The 21,844-nt window shown below is 40.9% G+C and overlaps 1 protein-coding gene, 2 long non-coding RNA genes and 1 pseudogene across 4 annotated transcripts; 3 read left to right on the forward strand and 1 right to left on the reverse strand.

Moving 5' to 3' along the window:
- Nucleotides 1-43: 43 nt before the first annotated feature.
- Nucleotides 44-4,009, reverse strand: LOC123088647 (B3 domain-containing protein Os01g0234100-like). 2 transcript variants are annotated; one of them, XM_044510857.1, is made up of 11 exons: nucleotides 3,502-4,009; nucleotides 3,236-3,334; nucleotides 3,053-3,133; nucleotides 2,670-2,813; nucleotides 2,352-2,489; nucleotides 2,216-2,253; nucleotides 1,925-2,072; nucleotides 1,704-1,741; nucleotides 1,492-1,615; nucleotides 1,096-1,302; nucleotides 44-976 (listed from the first exon to the last, which is right to left on the reverse strand). In XM_044510857.1, the coding sequence occupies exons 1-11, from the start codon at nucleotides 3,571-3,573 to the stop codon at nucleotides 545-547; spliced, it is 1,521 nt and encodes a 506-aa protein (XP_044366792.1). In that variant the 5' UTR covers nucleotides 3,574-4,009; the 3' UTR covers nucleotides 44-544. The 2 variants fall into 2 exon arrangements, with proteins under 2 accessions (XP_044366792.1, XP_044366791.1); XM_044510856.1 differs by having other exon boundaries at nucleotides 1,925-2,117.
- Nucleotides 4,010-4,421: 412 nt separating this feature from the next.
- On the forward strand, nucleotides 4,422-4,688 carry LOC123084615 (uncharacterized; annotated as a pseudogene).
- An 8,239-nt stretch (nucleotides 4,689-12,927) lies between these two features.
- LOC123083655 (uncharacterized) lies at nucleotides 12,928-13,433 on the forward strand. The gene is made up of 2 exons (XR_006439348.1): nucleotides 12,928-13,071; nucleotides 13,182-13,433. It is a non-coding gene; the product is annotated as an uncharacterized lncRNA (long non-coding RNA).
- Nucleotides 13,434-20,980: 7,547 nt separating this feature from the next.
- LOC123083656 (uncharacterized) lies at nucleotides 20,981-21,491 on the forward strand. The gene is made up of 2 exons (XR_006439349.1): nucleotides 20,981-21,121; nucleotides 21,240-21,491. It is a non-coding gene; the product is annotated as an uncharacterized lncRNA (long non-coding RNA).
- Nucleotides 21,492-21,844: the final 353 nt, after the last annotated feature.

Below are 21,844 nucleotides of genomic sequence, written 5' to 3' on the forward strand. Positions count from 1 at the left end.
TATGCATCATCGTTACAACTCGAAATTTAGGACCACACCATGGCATCCTAGTAATATGCTCTAACTCTTGGCTTTGAATGACATCAAAGAAGATATTTGCTCAGATTTGAAGCTTCCTTTCCACTGGTGTGTGGTGGACTACAAAATGCCTCATCTTTGAAATTTGCTGATACACACAAAAGAAAGCGGACATCCTTAGTGTATTTGAGATCTCTCTGAATGACCAAGTTGATTCAAATGAGCTCAAAGAAGTCGAAATGCGAAGAAAGTTTACATCTAAAGCAATCTGATGTTAAAGCTCCTATTTGCCACACATGTTAGAGAAGATCAACATCCATCGATCTGCGGGATTTCAGAAAGCTGGTTTGGTTCAGAGAGGATAAACTGAAGATTCAAATGGAGGACACAAGAAACCACAACATATACGCAGTTGAATATATAGAGTTCAGATTCACGCGCTCGCGGTGAGGAGGCCGTCGACGCGCTCGCACAGGAATGCCACATCCATGCCCACGACCTCCAGCGCTTGCAAATTCTTCTTCCACTACGCAAGGTCCTCGCGAGAAGCGGGCGAGGAGGCCCTGACGCCCTCGGCGATGCTAGCGGTCTCCACCATGGCTCCGATAGCCATCTTGGGGTTCACCTCCTCAAGCAGGTTCCGGTGGAGGCACGCCTTCTGGGCAAGACAGAGCTTGTAGTATGTCGCGCGCAGGTGGTCCGGGAACAATTCACGGTTGGTGTCCAGCACACTGTTGACGACTATGTTGAAGCTGCTGAAGCTCACCATGCTGTCAACACCGCCGTCTGGCTCTGAATCGTCTGGAGATATCATGACGTCGACATTATCTTTTTCGCCGGCTGCTAGGTTGTTGATATCATCACAGGTTGTTGTGCTGGTTGTAACCTCCGCATCCTCTTCCTTAGACCTGACATCATAATCTGTTGTTGTCAACTCACCCTCTCTTACTATATACACCTGAAAAAAGGCATCCATCGGTTACATACTTCAGCCTATTGCTTCTGCCGCGCATTTGATAAAAAATATTACAAAGAAATGATGTAGCAATTGATAAAACATGAATGGGAAGGACTCACCTTGAATTTTTCCGAGCCCACGAGTCGAAAGACCAGGGCGTCGTCGACCTTGAGTCTATGATCTTCCGCAAAGTGTTTCCAACCACCACTAAGACCATCTCTTGCCACAAGGTAGTTTGCAGGGTAGCTGCGCCCTTCCTCGTCTTCTAAAGTCATTACAGTATCTTGCTTTGGAAGATGCTGTCTGCAAAAGCTACGCGGGAGACCCTGCAAGAGGATCAATAAGAATGTCAAATAGTACAGAGGGACAAAATAAAAAACCTAAATTGACCGATGTACTCTCTTTGAAGTTGGATCTCACAAATCTAAGCCACCTCTAAACTTGGCACCAATTGGCATGTAATTTAATTGGCATTTACTATAAATTCAAACAGCAACTAATGAAGAGAGACTTACCATCCAAAAAACCCTGTCAACATGTGACGGTAGCATACGCCTGACCAAGCTTACTTCTGTTCTTGGCAATTTCTTATTTACCTCCGAAGCTCTTTCAAAAGCAGAGCCACGCATATCTTGGAAACTGCAATTTATTTGAAGATTTAGCTCACTTGAGATCTTTTATTTTTAAAGCACTCTACTCACAGAAATATCAAAAAGATATTAAGTACCTTTCATATTTGTTTCGGTGGCCATCAGCATCAGGTGTCTGTCAAATCAAACGTGTTCTTAGTTTGACATACATATTAATCTGTACTGTTTTCTTACAAGCATTTGATTTGTTTTTTATTACCAAAAATGAGTTTGATATATGAACATGTAATTCTTTAAAGCTTCGAATGAAGAAAATGTCCTAAATCAAGAAATTTAAATGGTGGATGTAGGACCTTACCGTCGGGTCATAATCATCATCATTGTTGTTTCTTTCAATCTCGCTCTCACTACTGCTACTAATGTTGATGTTGTCGCCGCAAACAAACTCCGGGTTACGCCACATCTTGCTCTTAGCAGACTTGGCGCGTGCGGGCCTCCCTCGAGATCTTTTATTCGTACATTCAGTTGTGTGAGTCAAACACACTCGAGATCTTTTATTCGTACATTCAGTTGTGTGAGTCAAACACACTCGAGATCTTTTATTTTTAAAACACTCTACTCACAGAGAAATCAACTAGTGATGAATTACCTTGCACATTTCTTTGGGTGGCCATCAGCATCAGGTGCCTGTCAAATAAAAACTCGTTCTTAGTTTTAATTACATATTAAGGTGCGCTTACAAACATTTGTTTTCTTATATTTTTATGAGAAATGAGTCTGTGTACCATCGGATCATAATCATCATCTTTGTTTCCCTCGCTCTCACTGCTGCTAATGTTGTAGTTGTCGCTGTAAACAAACCCTGGTTTTCGCCACGTCTTTGTCTTTGCAGACTTGGCGCGTGCCTGCCTTCCTCTCTTCCCCTGTACCACAAGTACACAATTTACTTCATAAAAATCAATCTGCTTACAAACATTAGTGGTGTCCTTTTTTTTTTCTATACCAAAAAAGAGTTTGATATATGAACATGTAATTCTTTCAAGTTTTGAATGACAAAAATGGCTTAAACCAAGCAATTTAAAATGATCCATCAAGGACCTTACCGTCGGAACATAATCATCGTCTTTGTTTCCCTCGCTCTCGGTCTCACTACTGGTAATGTTGATGTTGTCGTTGCAGACAAACTCCGGTTTACACCACATATTACTCTTAGCAGACCTGACGCGTGCCGGCCTACCTCTGTTCCTCTGTTACACAAGTAGAAAATTTACTTCGTAAATAATAATCTGCTTACAAACAATTTTCTTTTTGAGAATCTGCTTACAAACAATTGCGGTCGGATATGTTTAAATATGTGGCTGAAGGTAAAAGATATATAATCTGAGCAGAACCATTGTGAATTCCAGGATACCACAAGCACAAACACAAGAATGTTTTTTTTTTTGCGGGAACACAAGAATGTATTTCTGGGAGTGTATCAACTTACTTTCTTTGTTTTAGGTTTATGTGCACATACTTTAACCCGCCCACCGGGGCGCTTTTGCTGCTCGTCGTCTGGCCTCACGACCTGTCACAATGAGGTTAATTAGATTGATCAAGAAAGTCATGTCATTATAGTTTACAAAATCATGACTCTACTGAATCTGAAGTAGAGCCAGTGAGCACTTACCCTGAGAGGGACAAAATCGACCTCGCTTTCCGGATCATCGCATTCATTGACCGCCATAGGCTGTTGGCCAGCAATGATAGCGAGCGCAAGCCCCTCATCCTGCGATCATCAGATTCTTTTTAATCGTTTCATTGCAAAGAAGTTTCAATTCAGAATAAAGATCCAATTTTTTTTTGAAACAACGATCCAAAATATTGATGAGTAAATAACCATAATAGGTATTAATAAATAAACATATAATAAAGGAAGAAGGAGATGATACATACGTGTTCATCATCATGCGTGGGAGGTGGTGAGACGGAGGAACTCCCTGCTGCATCCAAGAGTATCATCGCCATGGCTCTGCCTCTGCCTCTGCTGTTGTGCTGCACAACGGGGGGATCGGAGGAGGAGGAAGACAGGCACTACTTAACGGAACGGAACGGAGCCAGCAATCGACCGTTGTGCGGCTGGCTAGAGCTAGAGTGATTCACGGAGCTTTCGTTGGTTAGTTTACAAAAAGTACATGCAAACGTTCAAAAACAGTCCAAATTAAACGAGCTGGAAATCAGAGGATTTGTTGCCATTCCATGCGTGCGCCGGATACAGTATGTCTTTTCAAAATTAAACAGGGGATCCTTCCTTTCCTTCCGGGCTTGTTGGCTGGTAAGTTACAATTTGTGTCACGGTCATATCACACACACAGTTGATTTTTTTTCTTTGAGAAAAACATCCGAATGTTTTATGAAAAAATCATCAGAAGTGCAAACCATCCCAAACGTAATAAAAATTACATCGAGGTAGTTAGACCACCAAACGACCAATGTGACGGGATACCCTAACTAACTATCTTGCATGCTTTGAGATTCGTTTCTGCACGTGTCACGCGATGGAAAGGGTCTCATGATCGACAGCGTGCGACATAAGATTTTTTCCGCACCACTCTGCTACCCAGTCCCTAAAAAAAATGCTAGCCAGCGGGGCTGCATGTGTGCTCTCCCCGACGGCGACGTGCCCTGGCTTGTCGACCGTCGACGGCGAGCAGCATGCAACAGTTGCGCGCGTGCATGGTCCTCCCTTGCCCGCGGCTTAGCGCGCGCGCTGCTGCGGTCCGCCGGAATCTCCCAGCGGGTCAGCCTGCCTGTTTGCTCGCGAGGTGCTTGCCTTTATTCCCAAATCCCAGCTGACTCAGCTTGGGTTTGAGCCCATGGTGTACACGCTGCATTTCGACACGACGGTGACCATGATAGGGTGCTTGCTGCGGTTCGACATGTCCGGCTGCAACTTCGGGTGGGGGAGGCCGATGGCAGGGCTAACAAGTTCGACGGCAAGACGTCGCTGTACCGCGGCCAGGAGGGCGGCGGCAACATCGACGCCGGAGAACATGGTGACCCTCGAGGAGGACGAGGAGTGCTGGGCCGCCTTGACCCCAGATGCGCCGGTGTCGGTGCCGGCGCCCGAAAAGAAGGCTTGAATCATCCATGCAAATCTGCTCTGCTCTGCTACTTGTCAATTTCCCTTTTATCTATATATGTGATGTGATTGCTTAATCCACCCATAGGTCTATATACAGAATGTGATGAGGACATCATCCTTAACTTAATGTATTTGAGAGGTCTCTGATGAGCAAGCTCGTCTAATAAATGAGCTCAAAGGAATTAAAGTGGGAGGAAAGTTTACAACTAAAGCAATCTGATTCAAATGGATAGGAGAAATTGAAGATTTAAATGGAGGACACAGGCATGCAGTTGAATATATAAGGTTGAGAACCACTCGATATGACATCGAGGCTTGAGAGATTGGATGTGGCCATTAACTTGACAAGTTTCTCAAGATGAAGTTAGTAAGAATGCCAACTAATTAAACATTCCATGTCATGGCTTCATCTTCTGCCCTCAACTTCACAACCTTCCCACCTAGCACTAAGTCACTTGGTGAACCAAACCAGCTGGTTTAAAGGGCTGTGATCTTTAATTTGTCACTCACAACCGATCATTCATAATTTTTTCCATTTACTTTCTTCAGTGCGATTCCAGACAGGTCCCCTTACTAGAGCAGTGGTAAAACTGAAACTGACCAGTTTGTAATTGTAAATCAAACCGGCATCAAGAATAGAATTAGGCTATTTAAAGAAGCTGCACACTAGTAGAAAAAGGGTCAAATGTGAAGCACAATAGTGTCGGTTGGAATTTCAGCCGGCACTAATGTGTACACTAGTGCCGGTTCGTGGCGGCGATCAATAGCACCGGTTCGTGGCGAACCTTTAGTACCGGTTCATGCCACGAACCGGTACTAAAGAGGCTGTGTCAGCCTGCGGTTAGGCTATGGCCCCACCACCACCATTTAGTGCCGCTTCGTACCACGGACCGGTACTAATGAGGTTATGGCAAGCTGTTTTTTAGTCCCACCTCGCGAAGTGAGAGGGACTAGGAGCGGTTTATAAGCCCTGAGTGCAGAGACGATGAAGAAGAGGCTCAATGCTCACGTTGCTTAGCTTCAAGCCTTCAGGAATACGGTAGACTGCATGGAGCTATGCGCAGTGCAGTTTACACTATTCCGAAAGGCTTGAAGCAAATTAACGAGCATTGCACCTCTTTTTTATTTTTAATAACTTATTACAACTCTGGACTTCTTCTGTTATGGCAAAAACTAATTGCACGTCGATATTTCTTTTTTTTTTAAGTTATAACTCCAGACATTGACCATCAAGTTTTGCAGAAAAGAAAAAATAGCAGAAAAGAAGAAAAACTATAGCTGAAAAGAAAAAAACAAAATAAAAAAACTACTCATAAATAAATAGAAGAAAATAAATATAGCAGAAAAGAAAAAACTACTCAAAAATAAATAGAAGAAAAAATAAAGCAGAAAAGAAAAAAAATTATATTTGCTATTTTTCAATCGTTTACAAAATGACCATGAAATTGAAAATCACTACAAAAACTCTGAAAATGTTGAATTTTGGCAAACTAGATGAAAAACTACTCACAAATAAATAGAAGAAAATAAATATAACAGAAAAGAAAAAACTATACAAAAAACTACGCAGAAATAAGAAGAAGAAGAAGAAGAAGAAGAAGAAGAAGAATAAGAAGAGGAAGAAGAAGGAGGAAGAAGAAGGAGAAGAGGAAGAAGAAGAAGAAGAAGAAGAAGAAGAAGAAGAAGAAGAAGAAGAGGAAGAAGAAGAAGAGGAAGAAGAAGGAGAAGAAGAGGAAGAAGAAGGAGAAGAAGAGGAAGAAGAATGTTGGGGCGCTGCCCTGTGGGCCTGCCAGACCTTGGGTGTGCAAATACATGCCCAGTAGGGCCAGCAGGCTCACAGGGCAGCACGCCCTAGTTAGGCCCAGAAGTCTGCTAAATAGAGGAGTTCGAAAGGGCAGCCGCGGCTGGGTTTATAAACCAGTGCGGCTGCCCTTCGCTCGGTGAGGTGGGACTAAACATAGCGCACTGCGGTGGCAGTGCACGGCCATTAGTACCGGTTAGTGGCTCCAACCGGTACTAATGTGTTGCCCTTTAGTACCGGTTGGAGCCACCAACCGGTACTAAAGGCCAATTTTGGCCAGCCCAAGCGGCGGGAAACTGGGCCTTTAGTACCGGTTGGTGGCTCCAACCGGTACTAAAGGCTCCCCCTATATATATGACACTTACGAAAAATCAGTTATCTCGTCGCCGCTTCGTTCCACTTCTCGCGCGAGAGAGTCTCGATCTCGACGACGACACCGACGCCGTCGCGCCGCCGTGCCGTCGCCCTCGCCGCCCCCGCCGCCCGTCATCGTCGTCGCCGCGCGCCCCCGCCCCCGCCGCCCGTCGTCGTCGCCGCTCCCACCGCGCCCGTCTTGTCGCCGTCCCTAGCCGCCGCCGCCCGTCTCGTCGCCGTCCCCGGCCCCCGCCGCCCGTCGTCGCTGCCCCCGCCACCCGTACGCACCCGGCCCACTCCATACACACACACACACACACACATACACACACACACACACTACACACACACACACACACACACACACTACACGTACACTACACATGTACGTACACACACGTACTACACACAAACACATATATTTTTACTTATTTTCTGTTTTCTATAATGTTTAGATGAATTAGAACTATCTAGTTTATTTTTAGAATGTTAGAAATGTTATCATCGATGAATTAGAAATATGTTAATGTTTAGTTGAACTAGTTGAATTAATATGTAGAACGAACTAGTTTATTTTTAGTAAATGCTTAGTTGAACTAATTGAATTAATATAACTAGTTTATTTTTAGTAAATGCTTAGTTGAACTAGTTGAATTAATATATATAACTAGTTTATTTTTAGTAAATGCTTAGTTGAACTAGTTGAATTAATATAATAACTAGCTTATTTTTAATAAATATAATGCTTAGTTGAATTAATAGAAGTAGTTGAATTAATTGAATTAGTAAGAGTTTAGTTGAACTAGTTGAATTAATATATAGAACTAGTTTATTTTTAGTAAATGCTTACTTTGAACTAGTTGAATTAATATAACTAATTTATTTTTAGTAAATGTTTAGTTGAACTAGTTGAATTAATATATAGAACTAGTTTATTTTTAGTAAATGCTTACTTTGAACTAGTTGAATTAATACAACTAGTTTATTTTTAGTAAATGTTTAGTTGAACTAGTTGAATTAATATATAGAACTAGTTTATTTTTAGTAAATGCTTAGTTGAACTAATTGAATTAATATAACTAGTTTATTTTTAGTAAATGCTTAGTTGAATTAATAGAAGTAGTTGAATTAATTGAATTAGTAAGTGTTTAATGTTTCGCCTAATATGAACATAGGAAATGTCGTCTGACGACGGAAAATTTTCATTATGTGCGAATACTGTGAAGACTAGCGCAGCCAATGCGACAGAAATTTCCTTGTTGATGGTAGGCGATTCAGCATCAAGCTGGATGAGACTTTCGAATTTGATACAGTAAGTCACAACGACAAGTCTGTTTTCGTAATTAAGCATGAGTTATATATGCTTCATCTGCCTGACTTATAATTTTTAATTTTCACTATTCTACTAGCGCATCCCCTGCCATGCAAGAATTTTTGTCTTGGATAAGATATGTTTCAAATATATGGAAACTATGGAGGTAAAGAGAGCTTACCTGAAAACTGAGCATGATGGTTATACTTTCAACGTCAAAGTATACAATGCACACACGTACACCTATTTTGAATGCAAAACTTGGCAAGCACTATGCAAGGCTTATGCATTTGAGTCTGGTATGGTTATCACCTTTGATATTCGTCCGGAAGATGATATTGAAGGTAATAGAGACATATGGATCGATGTGCAGACGCCTCCAGTTCTACCATTATGTGAGTTCTTCTCAACTATATTTTTGTCTTTGATATTGCTTATTCAAAAATAACTGACAACTAATTTCTATTGACAGCTTATCTCCATTCAACTAAACATGTCCGGCGCTTGGTAGACAGGACCTACTACTGTCCCGGCGCTGAACTAAACTGCGAGGAGATAAGTCATTATGTTTCATGACTTGAGGATCTTCATACTGTCAAGACAAATTTTCTTTCTGCACTTAGAAATGTTAGTACTCAAAACGTGCGACCAATAGTGATGGTATTGAACTACGGTCACATCTATTTAGGAATGATCGTAAGATATTTACTATTTGTCCTCAGTGCATATTTTGCATACATATTTTTTTGCTAAACTTTCGTTGCTAAGTATATTAATTAAGTACTATACGATGTTCTTCAACAGGGACTCCCGATGACAGTTGTGCCTCAGGGGATCGAGACTAAAGGTCATATGTCAATTGTTAGCTTACGGCCAAGATATCCTGCATTGCAGATGAATGCATTCAGGATTTCTAGAAGCGATGAATGCTTAATAGTGAAAGATTGGAGGAAAATTGTTAATGATTGCAGAGAAGTACTAGGGAGCAACAATGAGAAGCGCAACCCACGATTAGGAGACGGGTTCATCGGCATGCTCCAGTATGATCAATCAGGAGAGCTATACATGTTCTATGCTATTTTACCAGAGAGAGAGAGTAGCTAGTAAGAGTGATTTAGCTAGTTCTTCATGCTGCTCTTAATTAGTACTTGTCTTTTCATGTCCGTGTTCTTCGTTCTGAACTTAAGTGATTTGCTTTTGTGGTGTTATATATGAACGCTTATAATATCATGACAATCATGTTGAACTCGATGATTGGTTCTAATAGAAATTATTTCAAAAACAGTCCAAACGAGCTGGAAATCAGAGGATTTGTTGCCATCCCATGCATGCCGTGGATATATATAGTATGTTTTTTTTTCAAAATTAATGAGGATCCTCCCGTGCTTGTTGGCTGGTTTGTTACTGTTTGTGTCACAGTCATATCAGACGTACAGTTGATTGATTCTTTTTTTTGGGGCGAAAAATACGGTCGATTAATTCTACATACAATGGCATCTCCAACGTGGATTACCAAAGGTAAGTGTTTGGGGACGGTGCGCCGGCCGAAACGGCCGGTCGCTTCCTTTTTTCGCGCGCGGCAGGTACAGGGTGTGGGCCTCGTGCGACAGCTGGCCCATCTGCTCGCCCGAGCCCTCCCGATCCCCTTCTCTCGCTCATCGCTCGTCTTCTTCCTCTAGATCCCCCTCCCTCTCTCAGCCGCTCCTCAACTTCCGCCTCGTTCACATCCCGCTGCCGGCTAGTCCCAATCCCATGTGAGTCTTCGTCTTCAACATGTGCGCCCATAAACACTTCTTCCACTGCTCCGGCTTGCAGATTCCTTCCGCCCCGGCGAGCCGGACTTGGGAAGCTTCCATGGACATGCCATCTGCGAGCTGCAGTACACAGTTTTCGTACGCTGGAACCGTCCACTGGAGATGCTACAACCACGGCAACGCGATCTCCTCCCCCCACCGCTGCACCATGTCCTCCCAAAGCAAGCCTGGAAGCATTTTTTTCTTGCTCCTCCATTGATGCTGCAATCGACTACCAAAAAGCTACAACCCTTTGATCGAAAGCTTCAACCTGCGGCATATAAAGTTTCAACCAGACACCATGCATCGAAAAAGCTACATTCATTCATATAAAAGCTGCAACCGTAGTTTTAAAAAGCTTCAACCTGCTTCTGTAGACAGCTTCGACCGGCTGAAAGCTTCGAGCCCCGCAGAAAAGCTGCAACCCCCATTGAAGGTGCTCGAACCGTTGTGCAGAAAAGTTGCAACTTGCAACCCCCCAAGTGAACGGCGGCGATGGGAAGCAAATTAATCAGGCAACCAACGACAAGAACTTTGCTGGAAACGGCCGAGGTTTTTGCTACAACCGTCGCCAAATTTTGCTACTACCAACAACGGAATTTGCTACATCTATCACTGCGGAGCTGCGACGTACTATGCGGTGGCTTTTTTTGTTGCAACCGTCCTCGGATTTTGCTACTAACGGCGTGGGATTTTGCTACATCCATCCATGGCGGAGTCGCGAGCAGCAATGGCGGCGCCGACGAAGAATTGCTACAACCATTTATTCTTTTTTGCTTCTACCGGCACCGGAGTTGCCATGGCCGATAAGCGCGGCCGCCAAAGGATGCGACACCGAACACGAGGCCTAGAACGAGCGCGGGTGGCCAAGGAAACGGCGGCGAGCGCGGGTTGCCGGCGAGCACGAGGACGAGGACGAACACGGGTGGCGCGAGTGGGGACCGGCGACGAGGACCGCCGGCGAGGATGGGGACCAGCAACGAGCGCGCGTGGCGCCATGGCCGGGGTGACGAGCGCGCGTGGCTCCATGGCTGGGGCGACGAGCTCCACACGCGGCCAGGGCGACGAGGACGGGAGGTGCCAAGGCGGCAAGCGCGGGTTTCGTGGTCACGCATCCATGGCGGCCTTGACTGGCTCGTTCCTTTCTCTGTGTGCTGGAGACGGGGATAAGGTAAGGAAAAATAAAATAAAAATATGAGCTGTAATCTGACGGTCTAGTGCAGCCAGATCGGGCGGCTGGGGGCAGACCGGCCGAAACTTTCGGCCGGCGCACCGGCGCCCAGTGCTGGCCATTACCAAAACGCCCGCAAATATTCTCACAAGAGTGTGCCAACACTTTTTAAGCATCCAACACGAATCACCAAATCAAGCAAGACGGTTCTCGATGTTCGAAATCGCACAAGCCGGCCCTAAATCAAGGGAGCTTTGGGGAGGCAACGGAGGTAGAGCTGGATTGCTGCTCTGAGGAGTCCATAGCCTTGGCGTCGAATGTGGAAGCACGATATGTTCCTTTTTTCATAGAATGGTACTTTTTCTAGCATCTCCCAGTTCAGTCTCCCTTTCACCTGTAGGGAAGTCAAGCTCCAGCTGCTCAAATCCCTTGATAACTTCATCCACCCTGACAACAACATAGCCATCTGGAATCGGAGAGCAATGGTAAGTTCCGTTAAGTACAAGAGGTAAGGCAAAGCAGACCGCCACCTTCACGGATATGTTCATGCATTTCACATGTAGCTTACAATTTTCCCTCCGCGTGATATCATCCATGGGGTAGCGAGGAGCCGTGATATCATCTATGGGCCGAACGAGCTCCGTGGACGCCACACTGCTTTTCCGTTGAGTTGGTGGGCCGGCAGTATCCAATGCAGGATCTTCGTGCCACTGAGATGGGCCGGTAGCTTGCTGGCTGGTAAGTGCTCTGTTTGCTTCTGCTGCAACGCTATTTTTTATTCTATCTGCTGTAGCCAGTCTGCATGCTATTTCTTTTTTCTCCCTTGGCTTCTATAGGTGTCACTACAGTCGGGAAACCCAACCTTCCACGGAACGGAGCCTGATGTGCCTTGTGTTCGTCCACTGTGTTCAGCATTCCCGTGGGGGCTTGTCAACTCGTCGTTCTCTCTTTCGGGATTGAACTTCCTGTCCTGCACGTCCTTCATTGGAGCTTTAAGGGCTTTGAAGTGTGTTGCAAGTTGATCTTTTGTAAAAATACACTTCCCTGTTTCTGGGTCCAACTTTACCCATGCCCGTAGAACCAAGTCTTTTCCCGTTCCGCCCACTCCAATGCATCTGGATCGATCTCTTTAGCAATCAGGTCGTTCTCTTTAGTACTTTAATAGCTATTGATAAGACCGGTACAAAAGAGAACACAAGTTGAAAGGATTTACTTTTTAATTCCTAATATATTATTTTCTGCATAGACACTTGCAAAAGTGGTAATCATAAGAAAGTGAAATGCCAACAATTGCATACAAAATTCCATGGCTCTAATGTATGGTAAAGTAATGAACGGTTAATATCATGTATCTGACCCACATGCGGCTTATATATAGATCACATCACAACCATATATGCATTGCAGCCAATTTGTTCGAACGTTTCTAAAATTTCTTAAAATATCATGGAACAATTAAAGTCGAGAAGCTCGGTTAGCTAAACATTTCTATGAATTGATTTTTCATATAAAAAGGAAAGGGAAAATAATATTGATATCTACAAGATGTGCTTGTGTATCTGAATAAATGCACCCAGAAAGGATCACCGAAATGGGGCGGAAAAGGCAAACCTTAGAACGGTGCTGCTTTTGACATAAATGAAAAAAAAATCGCCAATATAGAGAACATAAATAAATAAGCTATTTGTACATGAATAAAATCCAATCTATCCATAACATAAATGCATGATTTTAATTGACCGTTTCCCATGATTTGTTTTTGTTAATATATATATCACAGCCCGAGCACGACAATCATAAGCATAGTGTGCAAAACTGAAGTAGTTTTCTCCTTAGTCCTGACCATGGCAGTCATCAAGAGCAATCGTACGGATGCCATGGGTTGTTCAATCTGCGTTCTTATTATGATCATGTCTTCCACTTTGATCTTACCAACCTCTTGCTATGAACGTACGTATCTCCGAACATCCTTTAATCTTTTTTTCTTACTTAATGCATTAATTTTACTAAATAGACCTTACAAGACATTTGTAATAAGTATGCATTGCCTCAATGTTTAGTTGATCGTCACGAGAAGTGCATGCCTACTCAAGTCTGCCATTGGAATGTCTGCAAGATCATGTGCAGATACACCGGCAATCCTTGGATTGGGGCCTACTGCAAGATGAAACCAGGCGATGTGAAACTGTGTTGTTGTGTTTATTCCTGAATCTCTAGCGATGCTAGTTGTTGTTTGGGGCATTAATATTGCCGTTTCCTATATCCACCCGCTTGGGATGCATTCTCAATAAAATAGTTTTTTAGCGACTCAATCAAAATTTCATTATTATGAACAACGTTATTTGTGTATGGTCGATATCATGTGCGCATACCTAGCTTGTGGCTCATCTTTACGTCTTAAACCAGCATTGAAAAGATTATTATATCGATTGTCATGCAATTTCTCATTATTCTACTTTGAAGATCGTGATTGATATCTCCTGTCACAAAGAGAGGTTTCCACACAGAAACCCTCAAGATCTACCCTTTTTGTTAATAAGTTCTCGCACATTAGCCCCACTTCGGTACAACCCCCTCCCCTCACTAAACGGATAAAGGGTATGGACCTTTGAGAAATCGTACCCACTTTCGTATATATGGTGGGTCGCCCGCCGGACCTATTTACTTTGCCCCCTTTTTTAAAGCTTCAAAATATATTGCGCCAGTTGAGATTCGAACCTGAAACAACTAGGTTTGTTTCTGGCCGCAATTACCAGCTGGGACAGAGAAGCAATTGTGCATAGTTCTACTTCTTTTTCTTCCGGTCGTGTACATCTCCGGTTCTGGTTCTGCAAGGTTAATCTAGGAAATTTTTCTTTTGGTTTCTTCCTGCACGGGTTTTGTTCGGTTTTCTGTTTTTTTTTTCTTTTTGCTTTTTTCATTTTTATTTCTCACGAAACTTCTTTTGAATTTGTGAAATTTTAAAAAACTCCCAAAAATTTTTAAAATCAAACTTTTTCCAAGTTATATTTTCTAAACTCATCAGCTTTTTTCAAATTCATGAAATTTCTAAAATTGTAACTTGTGAATAATCTTAAAATTCGTGAACTTTTTTCAAACTTTTAAAATTCTTTCATGCTCAGGATATTTTTAAAAGTTAACTTGTTTTAATTTCCAAATTTGTGAAATTTTACAAACTTGTGACCCTTTTCAAGTTCATGAACTTTTTAAATTTTTAACCTGTGAACAATTTTCATAATCGTGAACTTTTTGCAGACTTGTGATTTTGTTTTAAAATTTATGAAATTTCTATATTCGAATTTACGAACAATTTCCACATTAGTGGACTATTTTACAAACTTGTGAACTTTATTTGAATTCATGAACTTTCAAAATTTTGAATTTGTAAACTTTTTACAAATTGATAAATTTCTGTTAAATTCGCCAACTTTCTTACACATTCATGAACTTTTTTCAGATGCAAAAATTCATGAACATTTGTTACAAGCCGCGAACGTTTTTCAAATTCTTGAACTTTCCTTAAATTCACTAACTGTTTTGCAAATCCAAATATTGGGTACATTTATTCTAGTGCGAGATATTTTTAGATTCACATATTTTTCAAATTCATGAACTATTTCCAAATATGTAAATGTTTTAAACTCATTATTTTTGAAAAAGTACAACAAAAAACCGACTGGTTTTTTTCCGACAGACGAACTGCAGAAAAATTCGGAAGAAAAGAAGCTTCTTTTTCTTTTCCAGAGAAAGAAAAGAAAAGGAAAAAACTAGCGTGTGAAGGAACCGAGCTGAACGGGAGAGCGGGTGAGCGAGCTGGTGCTAGGGCCACGGCCCATTGACATGTGCATGAGCGCCAGTTACATAACTGGTGTTTAAAGCGCTGACTAGGAGCTCCCCCAAATAGATGACGCACGCACAGGAGACTGCCTGAATTGGCCGGCCCATTTTCATGCGCAGAAACAAATCACCAAAAAAGGCAACGCAATGCAAGGGAACGAAACACTGTCACTCTGATTAATGGCCGCTCGTCGCTAGCCACACCGTCTAGTAACCTTTGTTGTGTAACTAGAGAGCGCAGACTACAAGAACTATCCCTCAATGAGCGGTCTATTGTAGCGAACCAGTTCTACTCACTATTTCTTTTTCTTTTGTTATGTTTGTTTTTTGTTTCTTTTTTTCAAAAACACCTGTCCTTTTTTACAAAATATCAAAAAAAGTTCAGATTTTCAAATTTCGTTCGAAAATGCAAAATAATTGCATTTTAGAAAATTGAACAAAAATGTCAAAAACATTGTTCATGTCTTTGAAAAAAGAGTGAACAAATTTTGAACACAAAACTTTTCTAAAATTTTTGAACATTTTTCTAAGAAGGCTCCGTTTGAGAGCATGTTGTTTCTCAATATCGTTCAAGTGACTCCATTTTTCTTCGTTGGCTTGTATGACCAATTCAGGGCACCATGCTAAGTTTCTTAGATTTTCAAGAATTTTTATATTTTCTGGAGTTTTCTCGGTCAAAAAAGGTCGATACATGACCCGACGTGTCGCAACTTGCATACGGTGTGGGCAATTGTTCAAACATGACATGGATGCCTACCATGGGCATGCCCACATGCTTTTAAAAGTTTGATCATTTTAAGGATGTCAAAAAATATACTATGTTCAATGAAGGATGCTCGGGTATGTGAGAAGGCTCCATCTAAAAGCACGTTGTTTCTCGACATCCTTTAAATTACCCCAATTTTTTCCATGGTCTTGTATGACCGATTCAAGGTACCATGCTAAGTTGGTTGAGTTTTTGACAGGTTTTGCATTTTCTGGAGTTTTCTCGTTGTAAAACTGCTGATAAAAGGATGGACGTGTCGCAATGTGCAAATGGTGTTGGAAGTTATTCAAACATGGCATGCCCACCTACTTGCAAAAGTTGGGATCATTTTAAGCATGTCCAAATATAGATCATGTTCAACGGAAGGTGTTCGGGTAGGCCAGAAGGCTCTATCTGAGAGCATGTTGTTTTGGGACATCCTTAAAATGGCCCAATTTTTGCCATGGCATTGTATTACCAATTTAATGCACAATTCCAAGTTATTTGGTTTTTTGACAAATTTTATATAAAAAATAGAGTTATCTCGGTAAAAAAAAAGGCCAATACATGGTCGAACACGTGTCACAACTTGCATCCGGAGTCGGAAATCATTCAAATCTGACATGATTCCTACCATGGGTATGCCCACATGCATACAAATTCACTATTTTTACCTTTTGAGAAACGTTTAGCACGACTTAATGACTTTTCCTATACACGTTGGCGGTAGAAATATGAAGGCTACTGCAATGGTCAACGACGGTATACTTCTGGCCAATCCTCGGTGTAAAAGATGATGTGACAAGTGGCTACCGCCATAGTCTTTGCCGGTCGCACTTGGAAGGTATAAATAAAGCGTCGTGGATGCTACTACTGAACCTATTTGTTGGAAAGTTGGCTAGCGTGCAAGTTTGGTTTGGTTGGTCCACAGTTTATTTTTTGCATCCAATAAAAATAAAAAAACTGTCCACTTAATGTTAGGATATGGATTATTGATAAAAAAGATATTATTTTAGTTATCTATAGCTGTTTTATAAAATTCTCACAGAGATATAAATGAATATGATGGGTACGTTATTTGCACTTGCGAGATGGTGCACGCGTTTATTTATTTATTTTTCTGCCCAATAAAAAAAATATGTCCATTTAATGTTACGACATTGATTATTGTTAAAAATATTTTTGTTATATGTAACTGTTTTATAAACTTCTCGTAGAGATATGAACGAATATGATGGGATATTTGGGTGTGTGTATTTGTGAATAATCCATACCCTAACATTAATTAGATAAATTGTTCAATTGTGTTGGGTAGAAAAACTTGTGTTTAGGGAGACTCAAACCCAAGACCAACCAAACCAAACTTGCACACGCTAGCCAACTTTCAAGCAAAGAGATTGAGCAGTAGCAGGCCTGCCAGAGCACAAGGATGAACTTGAAGGTTTCGAATTTCCCCTGGCAGGGGAGGAGCCAGGATTTGAGGTTGGGGAGGGGGGGGGGGGTAATTAGTCTTAATTATTCCCGATCGTACAAAAACTATGCTACCTCACATAGGTTCGACGTGAAAGTTGGGGGGCGTGGCCCCCCTTGTCCCCCCTTAGCTCCGCCCCTGGCCCCTGGTAGACTGCAATAAATTTGTAATGCACTATTAGACCTGCAGGAAGAACTAAAGCTGTCAACAAGGCAATTCAAGAGCAGCATGATGCGGTTGAAGCTGACAAGTGTGCTTATTTCATTATGCGATACTTTGTCCCATGTTCTTAATTGTAATGTCGCCAATTATGAATCAGAGCTGTGAGAACAAATAATGAAATTTATTCCAATTTGGAAGCAAATTTAAATATAAAACAAATTACCAAAGTCTAAAAATTGTGACAGTTATGGATACTGTCACCAGCGTATGGACCCACATGTAAGAAACCACGTCACCCAACCCCGGTCACACATGTAAGAACACACGTCAGCAAATTCTGGGCCCATATGTTAGTGGCGTTGGCTAGTCAAAACTGACAACCGACTTATTACTGATGGGCCCCGTTGGTGATAAAACCTCGGCCGGGCCCAAATGTAAGGTGCACGTCAGCATATTATGGGCCCGTATGTCAGAAATATTGACTAGTCAAACATGGCTGGTTGGTTGTTTGTGTCGGATGTATCATCATCAAAAACTACGATGAGGGAAGAGCATGTCGTATATGGTGGCAGTTCTAGTGATATTTTTGGGCCATGACAGAACATAGCTTCGACAGTGAATTTCGGTTTGTCACCTAAGATGCTGTCTTGCGTGATCGAGGAAGTGTTACCGTCAAGATTTTATTTTTTGTGACAGCGCTTCAGTGACGATGGGGGTGAAGGCCGGATAACATCACAGGCACATTTTTCGTCATGAAAAATGGTTTTACACAACACAAGTGAAATGTCACAAAATAGAGCAAATTTTGTTGTGAAAGGCAGGAAGCATCCTCCTTCTACATGTTCGCAAAAACAATATTGTTTAGAAGAATACCCAGACAACATGGCAACTTATGTGTTAGCATAGAATGCAATAAGATTAGAGTTGCATGTACCTGGGCAAAATGCATCACAATACAAAGTGACAGTTGCCATGAGCACAAGAGCCAACAAGCAGTGGGCACTTGTGTTTATCTTGAGTATTGCCATGAAGTGCTTTTCCCCTCCTCTATGTTATGTGGTTCTTCTGAATTTCTCTAGGTTGTAATGCTCTCTTTTCGCAGTACTTGTGTAGAAGCAAATGGATGCTTTGGAGCACCATAAATTTGATTCATTTAATATTCTAATTAAGGCAATATGAGAAGCCAATAAATATTGTAAATTATTGTTGGGGGTGGGGTGGAGATACGATCAATTTGAGAAGGAACTCGACAATATTTATTTGCAGGCCATTATTGCCACCAAAACATGCATGAAGTGATGACATGCAGCATCGCGCCATGAATCTATTTTTGGAAGGCCGATATACAAAATAAAGGAGCATCACTTATGATCTACCTATAGGACATCAATGCGAAAAAATAACGTACAACAAAAAGTAGCACAGTTGGGTTATGTCATAATATCAAATATATCCAATCCGGAGATATACCTTCCTAATAACATTTCTACAAGGCCCAAAAAATACAAAGAAATGCAAGACACTGACATTTTTATGCTGAAGGGATATAATCTATTAATAAAATACCCTTATCAATGATGACATTGACATTTTTATGGCGAAGGGATATAAGTTATTGCCTTAACAATGATGACACACAATATATGCTATAAAAGAGCCTACCTACATGGCAACACCAAACTAGTTATTAGTTCTTGATATATAGAAAGATGAACAAATATTGCCTCTGTATAAATACTACTCCCTCCATCCCATAAAATAAGGTGTTATTACATGGGTGTAAAAACATATTATAGTATCGGATGGAGGTAGTAGTATAAATGCATGTGTAACATGTGTTTAAAATAATGCAAACTACTGCCATAAACAATTGCAAACAATATTTTCTCAATTGCACAAAATATTTGAAAAAATATAAACAAAAGAGTCACGTAATAATTACATAAAGGTAACCTTCTAGAGATAATTTCCTAAGAAATTCATACAAGATACTATTCATGTGGCGCCACCCGACCTTGAAACCAATGTAACATAACCTTCTAGAGGAAATTTCCTAAGAAATTCATTATCCTGGAAGGGCGATCACCCCTAGAAATCACTACATAGTTTGAGTTCAAAAGGATCATATAATATCTTAAGTTTAACTTAGAAGGTAGCAATTAATAAGGAAATATTAATTTATGAGTAAGACTTTCATACCAAGATTTATCTGTGCATATCAAGAACTACATTCAATAGGACCATATGAATATATAAGGGACTGTAACCTAAGGCTTTGTGGTAAATGTTGAAATGAAACATAAGACCACTACAAAAGAGAGAACAAATCCAAAGGATTTACTTATTAATTCCTAATATATTATTTCCTGCATAAACACTTGCAGAAGTGGTAATCATAAGAAGAGTGATATGCCAACAACGGCTCTGTAAGAAGGTGGACGGAAACAGCCTTGTGATACCTCACTCCCGTCTTCAATGGGGTCTGCTTTGTTTTAGGAGAGTATGCCAATGATTGCTTGTATCTGCTTTGATATTTCCCCGAAGAGGAGATGATGATGCAGCACAACAATGGTAAGTATTTCCCTCAGTTATGAAACCAATGTAGCAATCCAGTAGGAGCACAAAGCAACACTATGTAAACAAAACTTGCACACAAAGAACAAATACTTGCAACCCAACACGTAAGAGGGGTTGCCAATCCCTCCTCGGTATTGAGATAGATTAAATTGTATGAGATTGGATAAATAGATATTGCAAAAACACAAAAATAAAATAAATAAATAAATAGTGCAATAATATATTTTTGGGTTTTTGGAATAATAGATCTGAAAACAATATGATAGAATATAGACCCGAGGCCGTAGATTTCACTAGTGGCTTCTCTCGAGAAAATAACACACGATGCAACAACTTACAGTTGGGCGATTGATAGAAGAGCAAATAGTTATGACAATATCCAAGGCAATGATCATGTATATATGCATCACGTCCAAGATTAGTAGACCGACTCTTGCGTGCATCTATTACTATTACTCCACACATCGACCGCTATCCAGCATGCATCTAGTGTATTAAGTTCATGGAGAAACAGAGTAATGCAAGTCTCATTCCGAATTCCATTAAGGTTGGTGCATACAAAGTTTTCATGGCTCTAATGTATGGTAAAGTAATGAACGCTCAAGATCATGTATCTGGCCTGCATGGGGCTTATACATAGATCACGTCACAAACATATCTGCATTGCAGCCAATTTGTTCAAAAGTTTATGAGATTTGTTAAAATATCATGGAATAATTAAACTCAATAAGCTCAGTTAACTAAACATTTCTATGAATTGATTTTCATATAAAAATGAAAGGGAAATTAATATATGATATCTGCATGATTTGCTTGTGTATCTGAATAAATGCACCCATAAGGACCATCGAAATGGGGTGGAAAAGGAAAAACCTTAGAACGGTGCTGATTTTGACATAAATGAAAAAACTATATTGCCAATATAAAGAACATAAATAAATATGATATTTGTACATTAATAAAATCCAATCTATCCATAAATGCAGGATTTAATTGATTATTACCTATTATTTGTTTTTGCCATTATATATATCACAACCTGAGCACGACAATCATAAGATTTGTATGCAAAATTAAAGTAGTTTTCTCCTCAGTCCTGTCCATGGCAGTCATCAAGAGCAATCACACACATGCCATGGGTTGTTCAATCTTGATTGTTGTTATGATCATGTCTTCCACTTTGATCTTACCAACCTATTGCTATGAACGTACGTATCTCCAAACATTCTTTAATCATTTTTTCTTCTTACTGAATTCCTTATTTTTGCTACAATAGACCTTACTAGACATATGTAATTAATATCATTGCATTTCCTCAATGTTTAGTTGATCTTCATGAAGAATGCTTGCCTATTCAAGTCTGCAATACAAATGTCTGCCAAAACTTATGCAGACACGACGGCAACCGTTGGCTCAGGGCCTACTGCAGGACTGGACCAGGCGATCTGAAAATATGTTGTTGCGCTTATTCCTGAATCTCTAGTGATGCTTGTTGTTGTTTGTGGCACTAATATTGTCGTTCTCTGTATCCACCCGCTTGGAATGCATTCTCAATAAAATAGTTTTTTAGTGACTCAATCAAAATTTTAATTATTATGACCAACATCATATGTGTATGATCGATATCATGTGCACATATCTAGTTAGTGGCTCGTCTTTACGTCTTAAACCAGCGTTGAAAATATTATTGTATCGACTGTTCTTCAATTTCTTATTCTTTTGCTTCGATGACCGCAATTGATATCTCCTTCCACAAAGAGAGGTCTCCCCACAAAATCCCTCCAGATCTACCCTTAGAAAGCAAGCAATGCCATGAGAAGTTATATTGTGGATAAGGTTTTCACATAATGGCCATATCTTCCTTTTGTTCTTTTGTATCCTGAATTCCGATTAAATATAAATGATCTTCATTCCGATTGAACCTAATTGAT

Source organism: Triticum aestivum, chromosome 4A (assembly GCF_018294505.1).
Source record: "Triticum aestivum cultivar Chinese Spring chromosome 4A, IWGSC CS RefSeq v2.1, whole genome shotgun sequence".
Taxonomy (NCBI): Eukaryota; Viridiplantae; Streptophyta; class Magnoliopsida; order Poales; family Poaceae; genus Triticum; species Triticum aestivum.

What these genes read in the sequence shown, in the direction of transcription:
- LOC123088647 (XM_044510856.1), bottom strand. Translation starts at nt 3,573, where the DNA reads ATGGCGATGATACTCTTGGATGCAGCAGGGAGTTCCTCCGTCTCACCA. An exon ending in CACCCAAAGAAATGTGCAAG is followed by an intron (nt 2,118 to 2,215) that starts GTAATTCATCAC and finishes TACGAATAAAAG; the next exon opens with ATCTCGAGTGTGTTTGACTC. An exon ending in CACCGAAACAAATATGAAAG is followed by an intron (nt 1,616 to 1,703) that starts GTACTTAATATC and finishes AATAAATTGCAG; the next exon opens with TTTCCAAGATATGCGTGGCT.